The 23,146-nt window shown below is 37.9% G+C and overlaps 2 protein-coding genes across 2 annotated transcripts; both read right to left on the bottom strand.

Moving 5' to 3' along the window:
• Positions 1-5,943: 5,943 nt before the first annotated feature.
• LOC132839852 (galectin-related protein-like) lies at positions 5,944-8,194 on the bottom strand. Its single transcript, XM_060861053.1, has 7 exons — positions 8,003-8,194; positions 7,805-7,918; positions 7,229-7,330; positions 7,017-7,105; positions 6,716-6,917; positions 6,520-6,633; positions 5,944-6,113 (listed from the first exon to the last, which is right to left on the bottom strand). Exons 1-7 carry the CDS (start codon positions 8,177-8,179, stop codon positions 6,063-6,065), a joined length of 849 nt encoding a protein of 282 aa, XP_060717036.1. The 5' UTR covers positions 8,180-8,194; the 3' UTR covers positions 5,944-6,062.
• An 858-nt stretch (positions 8,195-9,052) lies between these two features.
• LOC132839082 (neoverrucotoxin subunit beta-like) lies at positions 9,053-13,001 on the bottom strand. Its single transcript, XM_060859861.1, has 3 exons — positions 12,923-13,001; positions 11,430-11,522; positions 9,053-10,839 (listed from the first exon to the last, which is right to left on the bottom strand). Exons 2-3 carry the CDS (start codon positions 11,518-11,520, stop codon positions 9,053-9,055), a joined length of 1,878 nt encoding a protein of 625 aa, XP_060715844.1. The 5' UTR covers positions 11,521-11,522; positions 12,923-13,001.
• Positions 13,002-23,146: the final 10,145 nt, after the last annotated feature.

A 23,146-nucleotide genomic window follows, 5' to 3' on the forward strand; every position in this document is an offset into this window, starting at 1 on the left:
CTCTCCTTATTGTTCAAGTGGTTGATGTTGATTTGGGATTTAGAAAGTAATTAATAAGTAAGTAGACCAATACTTTCTAGAGATAGTAATTATTACATTAATCTAATTAGACTGGTTGAAGATGTAATTTGTAGTTAGTAATTAAGAACTATTTTAGAGTAAATTCCCAACTGTTATAATATCAGAGGTGAAACCGGAAGAACAGTATTTTATTTTATCAGGAAACAACACAAAAATTGTCAGAAAGCGCTTAAGAGCGAGGCAATCAATAGCCTTACTAATATGTTCTGCATCCCCGATGTTATACACAAATCTGCCATTTGCAAAGAAACGTAAGGCAACGCAAAGCATCTGCTCGGGTGTAAGAGCATGGCCGCGATGGCTGATGTAAGGATGGATGAGATTATGGATCTTATTGACTGTAAAGAAAAACGGTACCGCTCAAATAAAAATGCATAGGGATGTGACAAAAATCCACTCTGGGCTCAAAAGAATTAATACAGACACTTCATCAACAGGATCGTCCATAAAAGGACACGTCATTTCATTCATTTTACATTTACGGCATTTAGCAGACCCCCTTACCCCTTTATACAACTGAGCAATTGTGTCCACAAAAACCTTAGTGGACCTGGGATTTGAACCCCTGACCTTCTGAGCAGTAGTCCAACACCTTAACCACTGAGCTACCACATCCCAAATTCGCTTTGCTGCGAACTGCGTAACTGAAATGTGGGCAATGAATGAGGTGTTTAAACGTCGCTTCCTCTTTAAAAATGGGAGGAGACCGAAAGAAACTCTGGGTTTACCGAAGAAAACCTGCTCCCGACCAGGTTAGGTTCACAGTGTGTTACTATGGTAACTGACTCTGAGTATAAGTTACCTCTCTTTCAGAAACGGGCTTAACTTAACCTGCTTTCTCGGGTTTAACTTACCTTCCTTTCTGAAACGGAAAACCCAGAGTTTCCCTCATTTCAGGGTTAACTTACTCAGAGTTTTCACTTAACCCGCTTTCTGAAACAGGCCCCAGGTCATCAAAATGGTGCTGTGTCCACACTCCAACACCCAATTTGGTCATCAATTTTTGCCTACCCAATTCCTTTGCTAACACCACCATCCTAATCATTGTACCCAATTACCCCATGGGGTTAATAAAATATTTTGATTCTGAGGAGTCTGATTATAGACTTCAAGTCCCTGCACCTTGATTCATGACATCATGACATCTAATTTATGTAAATTAACAGTAATATTTTGAAAATAATAAAAATACAACAAAATACTGAAACTCTCAGGACTCTGCCCGGACTTTGGCCATGTGACTTTTTGTTTATGTTCTGTGTTCACGTGTCTGCCCCGACCTTGTCTTTTCCTCCCCGCCTCTGCACACACATCATGTCCGATTAATTATTTGTACTATTTAGTTGAGCCGCGTTGCCTTGAGCAGCACTGAATCCTCTGTTGTCTTTTGTTGTTGTCGTCCTGTCTTGAGCCCGTGTTCCTATTCAGTGTTTTTGTTAATAAATCCCCATTTCTGTTACGCTATCCTGCACTTGGGTCCGTTTTTATCCGTATTTCTTGACAGGAACAACTCGAATGTAAACTAAAAGTAGATTAAATTTTTATATAGAAAGAAATTGTATCTCTGATTTCTATAATTATAATTTTTATTAAAAAATATGAAAATACAGTAAAATTCTATCAATATGAAAGGTTTATAAAAAGTCTATCAAGTTGATTAGTTATCAGTACAGTAGTAGTAAAACTGTAATAGAAGTCCCTGTAAAAAATGTAAACAAATACAAACTACTTTAAAACATTGCTGATAAGAATTTAGTAGTAAGTGTTGATAACAAATTGGTTTTAAAAAATTTCACGGTTACACTCAAATGATCCTGATCCTAAAACCTGCACCAAAAATATTATGTATTGTATACATGTACATACATATGTATGTATGTATGTATGTATGTATGTATGTATGTATGTATGTATGTATGCTTAAATGTTTTATGTTTAAATATTAAACTAGACTAGAAAACTTGTCAACTGTGTGTGTTCAGTCTGCCAGCTAAAGGATGTGTGTGTACATGATGACATGTAGAATTAGGATCGTTAGCATTGATACGCTAACCAGTTTAAGTCCAAACAAATCCTTGCTGAACATATTTAAATAAGCAAAGGCCCCTGGGCTACAGCATTACTGTGGGCCAATCCATCCCCATGAACAATTTAAAGATGCGCTTCTGTACCAATAAATTTTAATTGCCTACCTTTAAAAAGTTTTCTTCCTTGTTTTTCTTGCTGCGAAGTCTGTGATGAGGTCGGTAAAGTCCAATTTCTGGATAATGTTGCTCTCCAGAGACATTAAAGTTAGATGACAGGGATTCTCCTGGCTCATCATAGAACACAGACTGTTTTTCACATGAGCTAGTTTTGAAAATGACCGTTCACCGGTGGCATTTGTTACAGGTAGCATGAGGAATAAGCGGAGAGCAAAGCCTATGTCTGGAAATACAGACACTAACTTTCGTTGTTTTATTATCTTGATAAGCGTTCTTGCTGTGGTGTTGGTTACCTTTTGTATGATTGTTTTAAAATGTGAAAGTTCATCCACTAAGTCATTTTGCAAATCTCTGCAGTATTTATTTTGCAGTTTCACTGCAGACAATAGGAGCTTTTCTGGAGTCAGGGACAGAATGTTATTTAGAAAGCCAAAATGCTGGTTTACGATGTCATACTGTATGAACAGAATCGGTGGTCCAGCTCAGGTACCAGTCTGTCAGGCCTGTCAATAAGGGGGGCATTAGGGGCAGTGTACCTGACCAACTGACTGACTCGTTGTGTCCCCCCAAATAAATCATACGCCCCTGAACACATTTCACCCATCTGTTGACTGGGTTGGAACAGGTAGTGAGTGCTACCGAGTGTGTAAGTAATCTCTCCACTGTGAGGCAAAGTTCTGAGCTGTGGGATGCAGTCAACGATTTGGATGTTACTTTCACAACTTCAAACCCTCAGGGCACAGTAAATAAGAACTTAAACCAGGACTTTGTTGAAGAAACAACAGGACAAAAGGACAACGAGATGTCAGAGCTACGAAGGCTTTATTGAAATCAACCATCGCTTTGGTGAGTGCAACACACAGCTTGCGCAGTCGCTGATTGGTCTCAACCCAGAGAGCGACCAATTTTTTAATCCGAAGTTACTTCAGCACATCATGGCATTTAAAAAAATCAACCATTGTTGAGACAGAATGTTCTGTTGCTAAACAGTTTATTTGTACACTAATGAAAAAATAAGAAATCGTGAAATTGACGACACAAAATCTCCTTTCAAAGTACCACAAAACATTAGAAGCAATGCAAAGTGTACTGACGGCTTTGAAGAAAGGATTAACACTGGGCGCTTCAACCGCAATGTGTGAAAACTCATTTTCCATTTTGAGGAATGCATTCACAGACCACAGATGCTCTATGTGCCACACACACAAGTCCCAGCTCATTCAGCTGGCATTCGAGAAGGACCTCACACGCAAGTGTCTACATGAGTGGAAAGATAAAGAGACACGCCGCCTTCAACTATTTTAATCAGTTGTGTTGTGAGTAGACTGCTTGACTGCTACATATTTTTTCTTTTATTTATTTATTTATTTATTTATTTATTTATTTATTGCAATCAAGCATTGTTTTTATTATTAGCTTTTGTGCCTTATATACTATTGATATACTACTACTCCAGACAGCCACTAGATGGCACTGTGTTCACTTTTACTTGATAAATACTTTGCAATAACTAATAAAAAATATATCAATACAAATGTTAAGAGAAAATAAACAGAGCAGTTGATCATATGGAAAATTAAATTTCCATTAAATAGTACATGATTGTCTTGTGTTTTGGCGTTTTGTTTAAATATTGAACGTGGTCTATTTTAGTTATAATAAATACGGTTGAATGTTTGTTTCTCAGATCATAAAAAGGTGACCCCCTATGGAAATGAAACGCTCCCCATTCTGTATGTTCTGGTGACAGCCCTGGAAATGCTGCTGTCTTATTTGTCACATTTTGATACAAATGAATGACTAGCAACATTGCATTATATGGTTTGTTTACGTTGTGATGGAAGTTACTTTTCATAACTGGCACAAATCATCATGGGGCTCAAGAACAAAAGGTGGCATTTGTACGGTGGCCGAGAAGTGCAACAAGTGTAACAAATTAACAAAACCGAAAACAAATTAACAAAACCGAAAACAAATTAACAAAACCGAAAACACAGTAACAAACCCGAAAACACAAGTACAAGTCAGACAACCCGGAAACGGTAGTGTATAGTTTTTGAATGGAAACTTACCGATCATTGGACAAGACACCTGTCACTCAAGATATACAGGTATGGAATCTTATGTGTAATGTGTAAAGTTCTCCGTTTAAATATAAGAAAATATCAGAATTAATCCACAGTAATCCATTCCATCCATCCATTCCAACTTTTCCCTGTGGCAGACTGTTGAACTTCATGTATACCTTGAGTGACAGGTGTCTTGTCCAATCACAAACTATACCAACCTCTTCCGGGTTGTCTGAAATGTCTTTGTGTTTTCGGATTTGTTAATGTGTTTTGGGATTTGTTAATGTGTTTTCTGATTTGTTAATGTGTTTTGCTCTTCTCGGCCACCGTACATTTGGTGTGAGACACACTTACTTTGCTGTTATCTTGGGGTTCAGGTGAACCATTCAGAACAAAACAATTAACAACTGAAAGAGGCTCAAAGGAAGGAACCAACAGCAGTTTTTCCAAGTGAAGGATATGCAACCAAATATTAAGTGTAATTCACTAGTATTTACATATCTGTTCCTATACTTTTGCTCATCTAAAAGTTTTGGGGGTCTGACAAAAAGAAATCCTCAGTGGTCAAGATGCTGAATTTCTGATGGGAATGTTGTGAGTTCAAATACCATCGCTGCCATACTGTCTCTACTGGGTCCTTGAGCAAGATCTTTAAACCTCAACTGCTAAGCTGTATAAAAGAGATAAATATAAATCGCTCTGAATAAAGATAATAAATGAATTAATTAATTAATACATGAATAAGTAAATAAATACTATGAACTAGTAGGACATAATTCACTTGTGTGATTTGCCTGATTTATAAGCAGGGGATTATGATCGGCCTTCAAGATATTTGTCTCAATATATTATAATTCATTTAAAAAAGAAGACATTAAGTTTAATAACATGCATTTATTTTGACCAAGAAAATTCAGACAATGTGTCACACTTTAATTATATTACTATTTATTCAATATGCATAATTAGTATATTGTGAACATGATTTAATCAGGAGGTAAATAGTTTTACAATTCGTAATAACAACAAAAAACAAAACACACCATATTACTATTGGGTAAGAGGTAAAATTAGTCGATTCAATGCTGCTGTACAATACTGCACATGGATCATGCTTTTAGAAATGAGCAATGAGCGCTCTCTACAGGTGAATTAGGGTATTTGCATCAGTATTTAATGAGGAACTTAAATAGGAAACAGTGTCCACTTCAACCTTGTATTTGGTGTTAGTATAAAGGGATGCGCTAAAACCTTTTCGGCATTACATTCAGTGCCATATGTTCATTTTACACAATTTTTTTTTTTATCTAAAACCTCTTTTACTGTTTAATGGGTTTATTTAAAAATAAATATTTTTATATAGATAAAAAGAGTACACAGCTCATCTTTTAAAACAGAAATCATACAATTATTTTAGTCATAGACTGCTCTAACTTATGCATCAAAATGTCTTAATATAGAGATAAAATGCAAAAGACGTGTATCATTTACTGTAATTACGGTACATTAGAATTGTAGTAAAGAATATACTGTATATCATTCTAACAGTAATAAGCAACAAAATATGATTTTGTCATAAGAATGCTGAATAGGAAAAAAAAAAATTAATTAAAAGACAAATCATGTCCATAAACTGTTGTAACTGTGATATACCTGAGCAGAATATAAAAAATCCATCAATCAGTGGTTTTGGGGAAGATGCAAATCCTCAGATATTGGCAGGATTGGTGACGGTGACTTTCAGATTAATATCATCCACCTATTAAAAAAAAAATCACCTCTAAATTTTCCTGTTTGTTATGAGGCAAATCTAAAATATTATATTGCAATTATATATTTTGTAAATTGTGACATTTTTGTCATTTTAAAAGGGTTGCATTTACAGCAGTATGTCCTACAAATGTGTAGCTAAATATAAAGTTCTTGTTTAATCACTGATGTTAACAAGCCTTTACTATTGATTCCACACTATTCTGGGGCTGACACGGTTTATTTAGTTCTACTGTATGTATCCAGTTTGCCTCCCTTCAGTATACTAGTATAGTATACTAAACTCCTTTTAATATATTTATCATAAAGCATGGTTGTAAATCATTTTAGTTATAACATTGTCAAATACACAAGTTTTTTATGGTAATCATGTTAAAATGATAAAAATGACCTACTTTAGTAATGCCGAAGGTGTTCATGAAGACGTCTCCACTAATGTTAAGTGTAGTCACTTCGTCCACCGGTATACGATGCTTGAACTTGCAGTATTCCAGGCCATTCACCATCACCTGAACAAATAAAATGTAAGCTTATTTAAAACAAATTATTAAAGTCTTTTTTTTATTAAAGTTTTTTTTCTGCATATCACACCTTATAGCATTTTGGTTTAATAACCATGATGATATCAAAAGGTGCTCCTCCAACAAATGGGCCTCCTGGGGCCTTCTCTTCATTTCCCCATGTCCCATACTTGCAGCTGTTAAGGACCACATCTGTTGAGTCCCTGCTTCGTTTGAGCTGGAGAGCAATGTCATGAGGGTTCTTCGGCCCGGTCTGCAAGTTTATTTCAAAACTGAAAGGAATAGTTTTAACATTTAATTGACTAATTTCAAAACTATTCAATATTGCTTTTCACTCAAAATGTCATGAAATAAAAGCACATTTAACATACCATTCATAATCTACTGGAACAACCCCTTGGAAGAACAAAGCCACACCATGTCTCAAGCCTCCAGGGATTGATCCCGAATATGGATTGTACTGTTGTGGTTAAGTATCATTCACGTTTTAATGATAAATCTAGTCATGTGGTTATATTATTATAAAAATGCAATCTCTTTAGCTTGTTTATTCATTCTGAAATGAAATGAAGATGTTACTCACAGGGTTGCAGACTGGATGTGGCACATCACACTGGATGTCAGATCTCTTTGTGCGTGAGATGCCAGTCTTGAGTTCCTTACCAAAAGTAGATTCGCTCCAGTTCTAGACAGAGCAGAAGTATACAAAGAATACTTATGAAACCTGTTTGTTCCTCATTTATAACAAAGCAGAGTGCTGTAATGTTGATATTGGCTTAAAAAGGAAAACAATCATTGCAAAAATACAAGGAGAACTGAAGGAGTCTTGAAGTCACTCACAGATAGTTAACTTAAAATGGATGGAGCAAGACAACTAAAATTAAAAAGGAAGACTCAGTGATCAGTTCGGGACAAATTTCAACAGCTTTAAACAGCTTGATTGATTTCCAAACTCTTACGTAATTATTTTACTCTTATCTTAGTTGTTTCTTTTACAATACAGTTCTATATTAATGTTCAGAATGCAGTCACTAATGCATATCATCATAGTATATACAGAGCATACACACAGCTACTGCTTTAAATTGCTGTACATTGTGCATGAGCAGTAGTGATTGTATGTGAATTGTAGTTTTTTAAGGTGACTGTGTAAACTTACTGCAACAATACCAACAGTGTTCATTATGACACGTCCAGAAATATGAAGTGTTGTTATATTCTTCACTGGTATGTGATGTACGAGCTCTGAAGACTTCTGCCCATTCACATATATCTGGAGATAATAAACACTTTAGGCAATTCTTTCAAAAACAATTATATTATGTGCATTTTTTATATTTTTAATTCTCATACCTACCTCATAGCCTTCTGTGTTTTTCACAAAGAAGATGTCAAAGACTGATCCTTCAGTCGGTCTAAGGCATGCAGGTCCAAGAAATAAACCAAATGGGCGTTTGAAATGAAAAAGGATGAAATCACCATTGGGCCCAGTTACAAAATCCAAACTCAATTTGTGTCTAAAAGACAAAAACATCACAACAGAGTAAACACATAAAAGAGACATAATAATCATTATTGGAAAACATGAATTATTTTGTATGGAATGTAATTAATAATATGAATACATACAAACTAGTTTTGGAAACCCCTTGGAGGTACAAAGCCATTCCTTTTCTTAGACCTCCAGAGATTGCCCCGGTGTAAGGAATGGTCTGTGGTGAGTGTAAATGTATTGTTTACATAGATTGGTGATAAAATGTTTTTATTGAAAACAAATAAACTCAAGTTATCTAAACTGGACCACTTTGTACAGAATATAAGTATCAAGCTAGTATCAAATATCAAGCAAGTAAATGTTACAGTCCACCAGGTTCAACTTTAGAATCATTGGGCATTATTTTATTTTAATGAACAAAGAATGAATTTGTTTTACGCCATGTGTTTAATGTGATGTGGGGATTCATATTGACATCTTGTTACTCACAGGATTGTTGACAATATTTGTAACCTCTGACTTGATAGTAGATGGAGACCATCGTGACGTGCCGATAGTGGGCATTATTTCAGTCCTGAGTTCATTAATGAGTGCGGGTATAGAGAAGTTCTGTAGAAAAAGACATTATATGCAAAATAAATAAATGAAAATACATGTTTACATGTTGCTCACTAATCAACTATCATTATTTCTTTCTTTCTTTATTTATTTATAAATGATGAGAGAAATCTGTGTAGCAGAACATCCAAACTACATTAAAATACCATGAATTACAAATTTAGTGCCATTATAGATCTTTATTTTTATTTAAAACATAGAAAATGATCGATTTACTGGATCGAAGGCTAGATTTTATAAAATTTAATTTTGCATATAGATTAAACTAAACCAATATATAAGCATGAACAGAAATTATATGTAATTAGATATATCATAACTGACCCATTGGTCTACTGTGACCATGAGCTTCTCTTGAAAGGTGAAGGGGACTGAGTCGCTGGCTTCACTCACTCCCACATTGCTAACAGCTCTGTATCGGACCCAGTATTGCTCTGTTGGCTTTAGTCCAGTCAATGTGAAGGTGTTCTGTGCATTTGACGTGTCTATGACTGTCCATTCCTCAACATCAGCTTCTGAATCATTTGAAGGTGTCATCCTGTACTCGACTCTGAAGTGTACAGTCTCTCCAGTTGGGGATTTTAAAAGCTTCAGGGTAACTTTCCCATCACTGGTCTCCACTAAAGGTTTGGGAGGTTTGGATACAGGCTGGAACTTAGGATCTGTCAGAGAGCCTTTCTGATAAAGTTGGATGGAGGTTCCTGGATTTCTGGGATCTGATATGGAGGCAATGATGAATTTGATTCTCTTCTCATTTTTATTGGCCTTTAAAAAAGAGGTAAAGAGAGAAAGATTCTGCCTCATCTTTGCAGGAATGTCAGGAGAAATGAACCAAGGCTGTGCTGCTTGGAGAATGGAAACTCTCTCACTTGTTTGCCCCAACATTTTAAATTCTTCAGATTTGTTAAAGTCCTGTAGAGCTGCTAGGTAGGAGTCATCATGCTTTAGAGATGTAAATGACAAACATACCACCACATCAACATCAGGATGAAGGCAGATAGAATTGAGTGACCCTGATGATGTCACAACTGTGATGTCCTTCAGCCCAACTGTATAGGCGCTCAGAATATTTAATTCAGTTGTAATGTCATCTAGCCATTTGTTCATGTTGCTTACATTGAAGGGTGATGTGTAATGGATGCTCAGGATGTCCCCCAGTGCCTTGTCCTCTTGTGTACCACCACGAATTGCTGGCAGAACTCTGCATAGTGCCTTCTTTAACAAACTTGTATAATTTCTGTGTAATGCCTGAAACTTTAGCAACCTGTCTTTTAGATCAGGGAAATCATCTGTTATTTGTCTTTTGATCAAATCATTGCATATTCTCTCCTTTTTACCAAATTCCTCCAGCAAACTTTCTGTTTCACACAACAGGCTCAAATCGACTTCTTTCACCAACTTTGCAGCCTTATCATCCAAAAGATTAAGAGGATACAGCCACACTGTCAGAGGCACACCTTTACCTTGTTGCTTCAGCATAGCAGGCACTTTCTTGTACACCTCCAGGGCTTCATTGTATGTGGTTGGGTTTTCTTGAAGTTCAATGTCACCATAAAATGTGATGCTAATATTCTCTGCCATTTTTTTTTCATCTTCAGTTATAGTAATGGGTGCTTGCCCATCATTGAAAAGGCAAGGAATCTTCTTGACCATTGCATTAAGGTTTCCTTCAATTACCTGTTTGCTCTCATTTTCTGCACTTGTACAATCAAACACCATGAAAACCTGAGCTCCATACAGTACAGCTGTAACTACATGAGTGGCTGTTTTCTGTTCAAATACTTGTGGGTAGGTGATATTACCGAGCTCCTTCATAGTGAGCTGTTCAAATGTTGTTGTCTGGCTGTACTGCATAGTAACTCTGGACTGACGTGCTGAAGATTTGGTATCTTGCAGGTACTTGGCCGATCCTCCAACCTCCACCAATCCACTTAGGAAACTGGCTTTAAGGGAACCGCTTATGTCTAGGAGGTTTGCCTTATCACTGAGACTATCAGAGGCTGCAGAATTCATTTGTGTTTTAAGCTTCTGATGAACATCAATGTCATCACGCAGTGCTTTCTTGTCCCATAAAGTAACACCTGAAACAAGAAAGTGATGAGAAATAAGAGCTACTTTACAAATATTTTTGATTAATCAAATGTTTCTGATTATACATAGAAAAAATATAGTCTGAGGAAATGACCAAAATGAAATGTAATTCTAAGTTCTAATTTAATAAATGAAAATTGTAAAGCAAAAAAACATGTAGCATTATATGGTTATAAAATATTCAGCTTTAGAGTGGTAACAGTAACTGTAACCTCATCATCATCAGGCTCCATCATGCCACCCGTTTATCTTTTCCTATAACATCACACTACCAGGTTAATTCTTCCTTACTTTAACAATACACTCTAAGCCACAGCTGGCAAATAATATCACCATGGAAATGCAATCCTGAAGTACGTTTGTATGTCTACTTTTTCCAATTTTTAATTCCATACATTTATTATTTACTAATTTATCAAATAATCATTTGCCTGTTTCAGTCCCCATAAGTCATTGACTATATGGTAATAAAATTCAAGTCATAAGGTTTGATTTTTTCAAACATTTCTGAAGTATTATTACTGTCCACAAATATTTAGTCTGCAAATAGGTAATTAAATGACGTTGATGTAAACTGCACCTGGAATAAAGGAGTCGCTCCGGCAATCATACAAGATGCCTGGATACAGAGGTCTTCCCAGGGCAGCTATTTCCATGCATTTGGAATCCATGACTGTTGCAAGAGAAACAAGAAAGAGAAAATAAAAAGAAAATGCATAAAACTGTTAATGATGATGAAGACTGTAAGTTAACGTAATAATGACGGGGACTATGATCAAAAAGTGTATTGTATGATGCATCTAAAAATTACAAATTGTTTTCACTCATTTTTAGTAACCTCTTTATCCTGGCCTGGATAATAGTGGATCAGGATCTTTATCACACGTCTGGATAGTAAGGCAATAAAGGGTGGCTTTATCACAGGCCACCATGCACACACATTCAAACACTTATTCACACTTATATGCAATATTTCTTAGCCAGTCCGTCTACTGGCATGTTTTCGAGAGGTGTTGTAGGTGGGATGTGTGGGGAGGAGACTGGAGAACCTAAAATGTCATAATACAGCACTCAGGCACCCTCTTTCTATTCACAGTGCTGATTGACTCCAGGGATAATTAACTCCAATGCCTCAAGATCCTGACAGGTCTGCTCTCCCAACCACAAGTACATCAGGGTACTGGTCAAGACCTCAGCCTAGCATACCATCATCCTGGGCCTTCCATGGATTGAGCACCATAACCAACATCTGTCCTGGACAGACTGGCATCTCACTCAGTAGTCTAACTGTTGCCTCAACCATTCACAAGCCTGGGCTTAGAAGAGCTCAGAAACCCCTCAACAATGTCATATACCCACCAAATATCAGGATCTCAAGGAGTTGTTTCGAAGTACCTCCAGGAGCAGTACAAAGACTCCTGCCATCTGGGCCTTCACAAGCAGACTGTTTAACAGTTTCTTCTCATTTATGATCCTTCTTAGTCTCTAAATTCTGGATATAACCTGCACAGTTAAGTAGTCAGATCCAAATCTCGTAGTAACGCTGTGCTAGAATGTGCCCTAATAATAAATAACTATGCTATTCCATACAGTTCACACATTCATACCTTTTAGGATTTTATTTACTGTAGCATGTGAAACAGGCCAGATCAGGCTAGACCAGTTTTAGTTTTAAGGGTAGGAACATTGTTCCATTTAATTATTTACTGCGTCAGATATATATGTCAGAAATTACAATAAAAGCTTCTTGACTTGACTTATCACAAAGAAAAAAGTTAAATCAAATTAAATTGTAAGAGGAGGATTTTAAGCTGTTTAAGCTGTATGCCAACATGCTGTAAATGTAAAAGTAAATGTGTCACCATATTACAACATGCTCCTCACCTTACAACGGCATGTTCTATCATTTTAATTCTCTTCTTTCACAGTAAATAATAAAAAAAGTATCAAAACCACATATACCAGAACATTCACATAAATTAATTTAATAATTATATAATATCGTTTAACTTTAATAAAATATTCGCTCTCATGCCTACACATTTTCATCATGTAATTTTAAGTGTTTCTTACCATTAGCTACGGCTTACTGAGACAAAGATCAGTCTTTGACCTGGCAGTGAAAATTAAACCAAGACAAGACACACACACAGAAAGAGAGAGTGAGAAACAGAAAGAATTTTGCTGTACATATCCGGATCTCGCTTTTTTAGTCTCGCCTCACCCTCATTCTTTTACACAACCTGCTCTCTCTCTTTCTTTGAAATGAAATAAAGTATGTGACAATTTATATACAGTGGGGCAAATAAGTATTTGATACACTGCCGATTTTTCAAGTTTGATCTGTAATTTTCATCGTAGGTACACCTCAACTGTGAGAGACAGAATCTAAAAAAAAATCCAGAAAATCACATTGTATGATTTTTAAATAATTAATTCCCATTTTATTGCATGAAATAAGTATTTGATACAATAGAAAAAGTAGAACTTAATATTTGGTACAGAAACCTTTGTTTACAATTACAGAGGTCAGGCGTTTCCTGTACTGTAGTTCTTGACCAGGTTTGCACACACTGCAGCAGGGATTTTGGCCCACTCCTACATGCAGGTCTTCTCCAGATCTTTCAGGTTTTGGGGCTGTCTCTGGGCAAGACAGAGTTTCAGCTCCCTCCATAGATTTTCTATTGAGTTCAGGTCTGGAGACTGGCTAGGCCACTCTAGGACCTAGAGTGAGAAGACAGAGAAGTGTGATTTGTCACTCCAGAGAACATGCCTCCACTTCTCTAGAGTCAAGTGGCTGCGTGCTTTACACCACTGCATCTGAAGTTTTGCTTTGCACTTAGTTATGTAAGGCTTGGATGCAGCTGCTTAGCCAAGGAAACCCATTCCCTGAAACTCTCTATGCACTGTTCTTATGCTAAACTGATGGCCACACGAAGTCTGGAGGTCTGTAGCTATTGACTCTGTAGAAAGTTGTCGACTTCTGGGCACTGTGCGCATCAGCATGCCCTGACCCCGCTCTCTGATTTTACATGTCCTACCACTTTGTGGCTGAGTTGGTGTTGTTCCCAATTGCTTCCACTTATGTTATAATACCACTAATAGTTGACTGTGGAATATTTAATATTGCACAGGTGGCAAGCTATCACAGTACCATGATTGAATTCACTGAGATCCTGAAAGTGGCCCATTCTCTCACAAAGTCTGCATGTTTGATTTTATACACCTGTGGCCATGAAAGTGATCAGAACACACAAATTCAATGATTTGAAGGCGTGTCCCAAAACGTTTGTCAATATCGTGTAGAAATGCTTGCATGAAATCAAAGCACCTAGGTGGGCACAACATAATCGGAGTGCACGTTTCCTCAGTACTCTGAACTCAATGAACTCAAAGGGGCTAGAAGCAAGCTGCAGAAAGCTCACCCTGACAGAGTGTTTATTTAAATCTGGAACATTGGTGTCATCTGGTGGGCCAAGAAGTAAAACCAAAATACCAAATCCGAAAACAAAATAACAACAAGAAAAAAAACACAACAATTCAGAAAAGAAAATAACAAATCCTGAAAACAAAATGACAAATCATTATATATAAATTTAGATAAATTATAAAACACAACAATTCAGAAAACAAAATAACAAATCACAAACCAAAAGACAAACAACGTTTTAATAATCCATACATATTAAAAATAGGGTACATAAAGAAAAAGTAAATTGGAATATGGCACATTTGTTACACAGTTATGTTTAAAAATCCATTATAAAGTATCCAGTCCCAATTGATCAAACCATTACAGATTATTTTAGGATAACCTACTCTATGGTCCCAGTAAAGGTGGGAAGAATTTTTTTAATAATCTCTTTTTAAATATTTTTTAATAATTTGTTTTCGGATTTGTTATTTTGTTTTCTGAATTCTTTTGTTTTCTGGATTTGTTTTTATTTTATTTTTTTGACTTCTCGACCACCGTATCAGTCCACCAGATGGCGCCAACGTTCCTTGTTTGAAAGGTGACTTGTTGTGTTCTGATGTGGAACCTTGGAAAGTTATTTCTTGAAATATAAGATGTTCAGATTTTGACCATAAACATACTTTAATCAAATGGTGACAGATTTAGATTGGAAGAATTTATACAGATCTTACTGTATGTTTACTGTTTCATAGTTCCGTTTCATCCGTTATATTTCCATGAGAACACACCGCGATGTAATATTCAGTAACTGAAGACTAAGATTAAGTGATTTAGGTGTTTGAGATTATGGCTAAAACTAATCACTGCAGCAGCAGAGTTGGGCAGTCATGATGTCATTTATTCCTAAAACACAATTTCATACTGTTCAAGGCTGATCAACATACCACAAGTGATCGCTCACTTTGCCAAAACTAACAAGGTTTATAGCTGTTTACACAGGTAAACCTAAGTTGCCAGTGGAAACTCTGATACATAGTAAAGGCTGACGTAGGCTGAAGGCTGAAGGCAACTGGTGATCCACAGGAAAAGACAAGACCCCACACTTTCGCTGTGTTTCCTCCGCACTCTCATACATATTCACAGCTGTACAGACCATTAGTCAGTCACAGACAGTTATTTTTATGTGCCAGAAAAACACACATTTGGCATTTTAAAGAATGGCGTTTCACCTCCTGAAGCTGGACCACCAAAAGTAAAACTGTTCAGTAAGACTGAGTGGTGCCTCACTTTGCTCTCACTTTGCTCTCAAAACAGCACAAGTTGTTCATGCCACTGAATCCACAAGATGTTGGAAACATTCCTTTGAGATTCTGCTCTAGTGTGCAATTCCTGCAGATTTTTCAGGTGCATTTTCATGCTCCGAATTTCATGTTCCACCACATCCCAAAGGTGTTCTATTGTATTCAGATCCAGTGACTGAAAGTGCTACAGTGAACTCGTTGTCATGTTCATAAAACTATTCTGAGACATGGCGCATTATCATGTTGGAAGTAAATTGTGGTCAAGAAGGGATGCACATGGCCAACAATAGTCAAATAGGCATTCAAGCATTGATAGATAGGTAATAACAGGCCTGAAGTGTGCAAAGAAAACTTTCCCCACACCATTAATCCACCTCCACCAGCCTGAACTGCTGACATGGCAGATTTGGTCTATGGACTCAAGCTATTGTTGCCAAAGTCCCTCCGAGAAATGCGCATGATGGGTGCCGCGGTCCTGGCAAGCCTTCACAGCGCGCGCATCGCTCACGCACCGACTAACTTTCAGGTAAACGCTTGTGGTGATTTCTCCTACAAATATATCTCATATAAATGTAAATAAGTCTGAAACACGAAGAATTAAATCTCCTACAGGACTGTGTAGGTTAAAATAAAGCGAAAATGTTGTAAAGTGTGTTAAGTAAACCGTTGTCAGCCTTTTTGTTTGTTTTTGTTTGTTTTTGTTTGTTTGTTTTTGTTTGTTTGTTTTTGTTTGTTTTTGTTTGTTTTTGTTTGTTTGTTTGTTTGTTGTGCTGTGTAGGTGAGAGATATAGGTTTGGTTTTGTATTTACAAACAGACACAAATTCCTAAACTATCACAAATTTCTATTGCTATTAAATATTGAAACTAAATATTGTACTAAACTTCAGCTCTGTTTTGTTAGCGTGCATAAAAAGGCTATTGTAGCTTTTAATGTTACTCCAAAATGTAAAAGATTCCTATTAAAGAATACATCATACATGTACATGGTTTACATATCAAACATGCAAAAAAAATGTATCCAGATAACTTACTATAAACTTGGCATACTGCCAAATGAATTATTTTTTTTACGAAATTATATAGAATTTATAAACTCTAAATAAAATTTGAAGGGCTTTTTTTTCTTACAGCCGCCATCTGCCTCGTAGATCCTTCAGTGGGTTCCTTTGATTTGCCAGTGACCACAATCTACAGCGTCCAAATCTTAAAAGCTCCTTCAGGATGACGAGAAGTATTTTGTCAATTATTTCCCTTTTTAGATTGGAGATAGAAAGTGTGACCATAATTTTTTTTCCAATGGGTTTATTCCATGAGTTGTTGTCAAGGTCACAGAGGTTTCCAGGGTCACGCTGATGAGAGATTAAGGAAATGAGACATGCTTTTAGGGTGGTCTGTTTATTGAGCTTTACTTACCACAGAGCTGTTGAATTCTCAAATCTGATTGGTCAGAAGGGGTTGATTTATTCTGTCAAATCACAGCATAATATTAATGTTCTTGTTATAAATATTAATTATAATTTCTAAAGTAACAGCTGACTAACCACATAATCCATGTGTAATAATCAACATTAAAACGGACCATTATTTAACAGAGGAAAACATATAATCATTATAATGAACCTGTCTTTAACATTTATCTAAGGAGTCTCCAGTGTTAGGACTTCAGGACAGTGTTTTTTCTTCATCGTCTTTTTTTGTGACCAGGAGCTAAAGGTTCACATGCCACACCATTAAATGGATTTAAAAAAAAGAGTATGGGTTGTACATTAACACACAAAAGAAAATTGTCTTATTGTGGTATACAAGGATTATTTAAGGATGTATTTTTACCGGAAAGGAATGATCCTCAGGGTGTAACTACATTGCAACAGCACACGCTGTCATGTTTGATCATTTTGTGCATTTACATAAGAAACAAAGCCAGGCGAAACCGTTCAAATGATGTTATGGTGTTTAAAGGTTATGAAATTTCAGTGCAACCGAAATTTCCGTTAAACTGCATTCAATGCATTCAGCAAAAAGATCTGGATGAAGCTTATGGCACAAACACACGTGAACTACACCGTGCTCCTGCCCAAGGATTTGTCTATTGATCCTGTTTCAGCGGACTTTGTTGAAGAAACAACAGGACAAAAGGACAACGAGAAGTCAGAGCTACGAAGGCTTTATTGAAATGAACCATCACTTTGGTGAGTGCAACACACAGCTTGCGCAGTCGCTGATTGCTCTGAACCCAGAGAGCGACCAATTTTTAAATCCAAAGTTACTTCAGCACATCATGGCATTAACAAAATCAACCATTGTAGAGACAGAATGTTCTGTTGCTAAACAGTTCATTTGTACACTAATGAAAAAAGAAGAAATCGTGAAATTAACGACACAAAATCAATTTTCAAAGTACCACAAAACATTAGAAGCAATGCAAAGTGTACTGACGGCTTTGAAGACCAGATTAACACTGGGCGCTTCAACGGCAATGTGTGAAAACTCATTTTCCATTTTGAGGAATGAGGAAAGTGTCTACATGAGTGGAAAGATAAAGAGACTCACCACCTTCAACTATGTTAATCAGTTGTGTTGTGAGTACACTGCTTGACTGCTACACATTTTTTATTTATTTATTTTTTGCAATTTAGCATTGTTTTTATTATTAGCTTTTGTGCCTTATACAGTATACTATTGATATACTACTACTCAAGACAGCCACTAGATGGCACTGTGTTCACTGTTACTTGATGAATACTATGCAATGAGTAATAAAGAATATACCAATACAAATTGTAAATAACCATAAGTATGTTTTATGACAGGAAATGCGATTGTCGTTTATTTTGAAACCTTTGGCTTTCCATAGCTGAATTACGGGTTGAGGCCACGCCCCTTTTTTTGTTTTCACGAGGCGCGCGCTCTGGCTAGCGCAATTCTATATAGTGATATTCCAAAGACGGCTAATGTTTTATGTACATTTGCAGCCCCTCAGAAGAGGCAAAAGTTCTTACGTTGGTTGGTTGGTTGGTGATATGTGTGTTTGGATTAAAGTTCTCAAAACCATCAGTAAGTCTCATCCTTGTTCGGGGGGCATGCTACAGTAAGAACTTCACCTCAGTGTGCTACATAGAGCAGCGCGTGAACGCTAACGGCGACGGCACGGAAAATGGACGGCATAGAAGAGCAAACACGTAAGCTGCAAACCGAAATACAAGAAACGAGAGCTTTATTACTTCAGGGAGATACGGATAGCATGTCAAGACAGGAGTTAAAGAACGATATTGAATGCAAAGAAAAACAATTAGCCGAACTTCATAAAATGGAGGCTACTAACGAGTTATCATTACCCAGGCGTTCAGAGCGGCCTAGTGTGCTAACGGAGAAAATGCTAGCCTACCAAGAAGACGAATTGATTAAAAGGCACAAAAAACTGATGAGTCTCTATGCACAATGGAAAGAGCTAATCAGAACATCCAGAGAAAGCCTAAAGACGGACTTATCAGAGCACAAGTTGTGTGAAATGGCTGATGACATTGAAAATGGTTTGAACAACATGATGAAGGTGTACAATGAAATAAGGGAGCGTATTACGCCATCCCCTGACACAAGATGCAAAATGGACTCTTGTGAAGCCGTAACTAAGGACATTATGAAAATACTTAATGAACGTATAACGGCAATAGATGGTGATTTTGATGAGGATAGAGAAAGGCAGCGTCTTCATCAGCTACCGTCACAACAGTACGCCCGCTCCATCTACGGTACCGCCTCTCAGTCTAGCATCAGCAAGCAGTCTGACACTTCAAGTATCGCAGCTAAAAGGGTTGATGCAGCCGCGGAGTTGGCTGTAAAGGAAGCAGAATATAAAATTGTGCAAGAGGAAATTAAACAAAAGGAAAAAATTAAAGATATAGAATCAGAACTTGAGCGTCTAAGGGTAGAAAAGGAAATGCAAGCTGCTCGTGCAAAACTTGAGATCTACGACAGAGAAATGAACATGGATATGGATCATCAGCAAATACAATCAAACTATATGCCTTTCTCTGTTGACCACCAATCTGCTCATGAAGCACCAGCTCCCAGTAGTGGCTTACCTCCATTAATACCACACAGCAATGTGTCTATCCATATGTCAAATCAAACAACGAACAATCCAAACCCTCAAGTTGCTACGCGAGCATCTCTCACAGACATTTCCCAGTTGGCCCAAGCAATTCAAAACAGTATAGCTATAAACAGAATCCCAGTGCCAATGCCCACAGTATTCAGCGGAGATCCAATTGATTACGTTGAATGGAAGGCTTCATTCTCTTCACTTGTGGACTGCAAAGGCATTGCACCTGCTGATAAACTTCACTTGCTCAAAAGGTACGTCACAGGCCCAGCTCAAAATTGTCTTGAGGGCACATTCTTTCGCAGTGATGAAGAGGCATACAAAGACGCATGGCAAAAGCTTGACCAACGATATGGTCCGCCTTTTATTGTCCAAAGAGCTTTCAGAAACAAACTGGCAAAATGGCCTAAAATAAGCTCAAAGGATGCAGAAGGTTTAAGGACATTTTCAGACTTTTTAAATGCATGTCTCCAAGCCACACCATACGTAAAGGGCCTAGAAATATTAAGTGACTGTGAGGAAAATCAAAAGTTGCTGCAGAAAGTTCCTGACTGGCTGGCAGCCCGTTGGAATCGACAGGTAACAGTTACACTTATGGACGGCAAGGACTTTCCCTCTTTTAAGGACTTTGCACACTTTGTGGCACTCGAAGCAGAGATTGCATGCAACCCGGACACTTCTTCATATGCTCTTCACTCGCAAAGCTCACTCTATGAGAAAAGGAACACGAAGGACTTGAAACCAAATAGATCCACACAAGTCTTCACAACGCAGGCCACGGTACAAAACAACAAGGCAAAGACAAGCAACACAAAATTAAAGGTACCTTGCGTATTTTGCAAAGATGAAAATCACCAGTTGTCAAAGTGCCCTAACTTCATAGATCAGCCATTAGAAGAGAGGCGCACATATGTTAAGGCCAATAAACTGTGCTATGGATGCTTAAAAGTGGGCCATAATGCCAAAGATTGTTGCCATCGCCACACTTGTGACATTTGTAAAGGAAGGCATCCCACTTGTCTGCACAATGACAATTACAAGGCATATGGAAGGTCTCGAAGCTCCGAAAACACCGCACCAAACACTCCAAATGAAACCGCGGCAGTCACCGCTCTCAACGTTACGAAGGTGGGTCAATCAAGTAGCACGTCAATGATTGTTCCTGTGTGGGTGTCTACGGTTCAGAGCCCGTCTAAAGAGCAATTAGTTTATGCACTATTAGACACACAAAGTGACAGCACATTTGTCTGTGAAGAATTAAGCAAACAGCTACGAGCAGACACGCACCCTGTAAAGTTAAAGCTAACTACGATGCTGGGTGTTCACTCTACGGTTAAGAGTAACAGTGTTTCTGGAATGCGTGTGAGAGGTTATGATTCAGACATTCTCATCGACCTACCCCCCTCATATACGAAAGACTTTATTCCAGTCAACTATGACAACATACCCACTAGTGACACAGCGAAACGATGGCCTCATCTGACAGAAATTGCTGATAAGATACCACCTCTTTTGAGTTGTGATGTTGGACTCCTTATAGGGTTTAACTGTCCCAGAACTTTAGCTCCAAGACAAGTTCTATTAGGAGAGGGTGAGGAGCCATATGCCATCCGCACCGACCTAGGGTGGAGTATCGTTGGAGGCTCCACACCAGCGCTCAGTGAAACTCAGTCAAGTTTGTGTCATAGAATTATAATAAAGGAATTACCCCCTGTTACTCCCATAGACGTTATTCATCTGCTAGAGTCAGATTTTAAGGACACAGAGGCAAGTGACAAAACAGTCTCACAAGAGGATCTCATCTTTTTGGACAAGCTTAAGGAGGGAATAAGGAAAAACGAACAAGGACACTGTGAGATGCCTCTACCGTTCAGACAAAGGCCGCACTTACCCGACAACAGAAAACTTGCTGAAATCAGACTCAAACACTTAAAGCGAAAGTTCAACAAAGATGAAAAGTACAAAAAGGACTATATAACTTACATGAAAGACATTATGGAAAGGGGTGACGTCGAAGAAGTACACAATGAAGGAAAACAAGGTGAAAGGTGGTACATTCCCCATCACGGCATATACCACCCCAAAAAGCCCACTAAACTACGTGTTGTGTTCGATTGTTCAGCCAAATACAATGGTACAAGTCTAAATGATCATCTTCTCCAAGGGCCAGACCTGATTAACAATCTAACAGGTATCCTCCTTCGGTTCAGACAAAATCCGATTGCTCTAATGTGCGATATAGAGAAGATGTTCCATCAGTTCCACGTTCAGCATTGCGACAGAGATTACCTGAGTTTTCTGTGGTGGAAAAACGGCAACACAGAGACACAGCCACGGGTATACAGAATGAAGGTACATCTTTTCGGTGCAACATCATCCCCAGGGTGTGCGAATTACGGACTAAGGTATTTAGCTAAAGAACTCTGTCACACACACCCGGCAGGATCTGAGTTCATGGAAAGGGACTTTTATGTGGATGACGGAGTCACAAGCACAGACACAGTTGAAAAGGCAATACAGCTCGCACGAGAGGCCACAGAGATATGCAAGCATGGAGGGCTCCGTCTACACAAATTTATCTCAAATAATCATGCTGTTCTACGAAGCATCCCGCCATCTGAACGTGCAATAGAAACAAAAACAAAGGACTTAACATTCAAAGACATGCCACAAGAACGGCCTTAGGCATCCAATGGAACGTTGAAAGGGACTGTTTCAGATTTGACAACACTTTAAAGGACCAACCAGCAACACGTCGAGGCATCTTATCTACTGTTGCATCCATCTACGACCCCCTTGGCTTCCTGGCACCGTATGTACTTCACGGAAAAAGGATCCTGCAGGAAATGTGTCACCAAGGTATCAATTGGGACGACACCCTGCCAGAAACACTGAGGCCAAGGTGGGAGAGTTGGCAACGGGACTTTGCCAATTTAGACAAGGTAAACATAACTCGCTGTTACTTTCCTGCTAGTTTTGGAGAGCTTAAAGAAGTAGAGTTGCACCACTTTTCAGATGCGAGCACGAGTGGTTATGGACAGTGCACCTATTTAAGAGCCAAAAACATTAGAGAGGAGATTCACTGTTCATTGGTAATAGCCAAAGCCCGTGTTCCTCCTACCAAGCTGACTACAATCCCTAGACTCGAGCTAACTGCAGCTGTAGTTTCAGTTTCAATTAGTAACATGTTGAGAGAAGAACTCTGCTACACTCAAGTCAAAGAGTATTTCTGGACAGATTCTAAGGTAGTTTTGGGCTATGTAAACAATGAGGCACGTCGTTTTCATACCTTTGTAGCGAATAGGGTCCAAAGGATTCGCCAACGTACGAACCCTCAACAATGGTTTTACGTGCCATCTGAAGAGAACCCAGCCGATATTGCATCTAGGGGTAAATCTATCGCTGAGCTTCTCTCATCTAACTGGTTCAACGGCCCCTCCTTTCTTTGGGAGAGGGACCTGCCCTCAACACAAAGTGT

The sequence above is a fragment of the Tachysurus vachellii genome, chromosome 24, assembly GCF_030014155.1.
Source record: "Tachysurus vachellii isolate PV-2020 chromosome 24, HZAU_Pvac_v1, whole genome shotgun sequence".
NCBI classification, from domain to species: Eukaryota; Metazoa; Chordata; class Actinopteri; order Siluriformes; family Bagridae; genus Tachysurus; species Tachysurus vachellii.

What these genes read in the sequence shown, in the direction of transcription:
- LOC132839082 (XM_060859861.1), bottom strand. Translation starts at nt 11,520, where the DNA reads ATGGATTCCAAATGCATGGAAATAGCTGCCCTGGGAAGACCTCTGTAT. An exon ending in GAGCGACTCCTTTATTCCAG is followed by an intron (nt 10,840 to 11,429) that starts GTGCAGTTTACA and finishes TTCTTGTTTCAG; the next exon opens with GTGTTACTTTATGGGACAAG.
- LOC132839852 (XM_060861053.1), bottom strand. Translation starts at nt 8,179, where the DNA reads ATGTTTTTGTCTTTTAGACACAAATTGAGTTTGGATTTTGTAACTGGG. An exon ending in AAAACACAGAAGGCTATGAG is followed by an intron (nt 7,919 to 8,002) that starts GTAGGTATGAGA and finishes TATTATCTCCAG; the next exon opens with ATATATGTGAATGGGCAGAA. An exon ending in GTTCCAGTAGATTATGAATG is followed by an intron (nt 6,918 to 7,016) that starts GTATGTTAAATG and finishes TATTCCTTTCAG; the next exon opens with TTTTGAAATAAACTTGCAGA.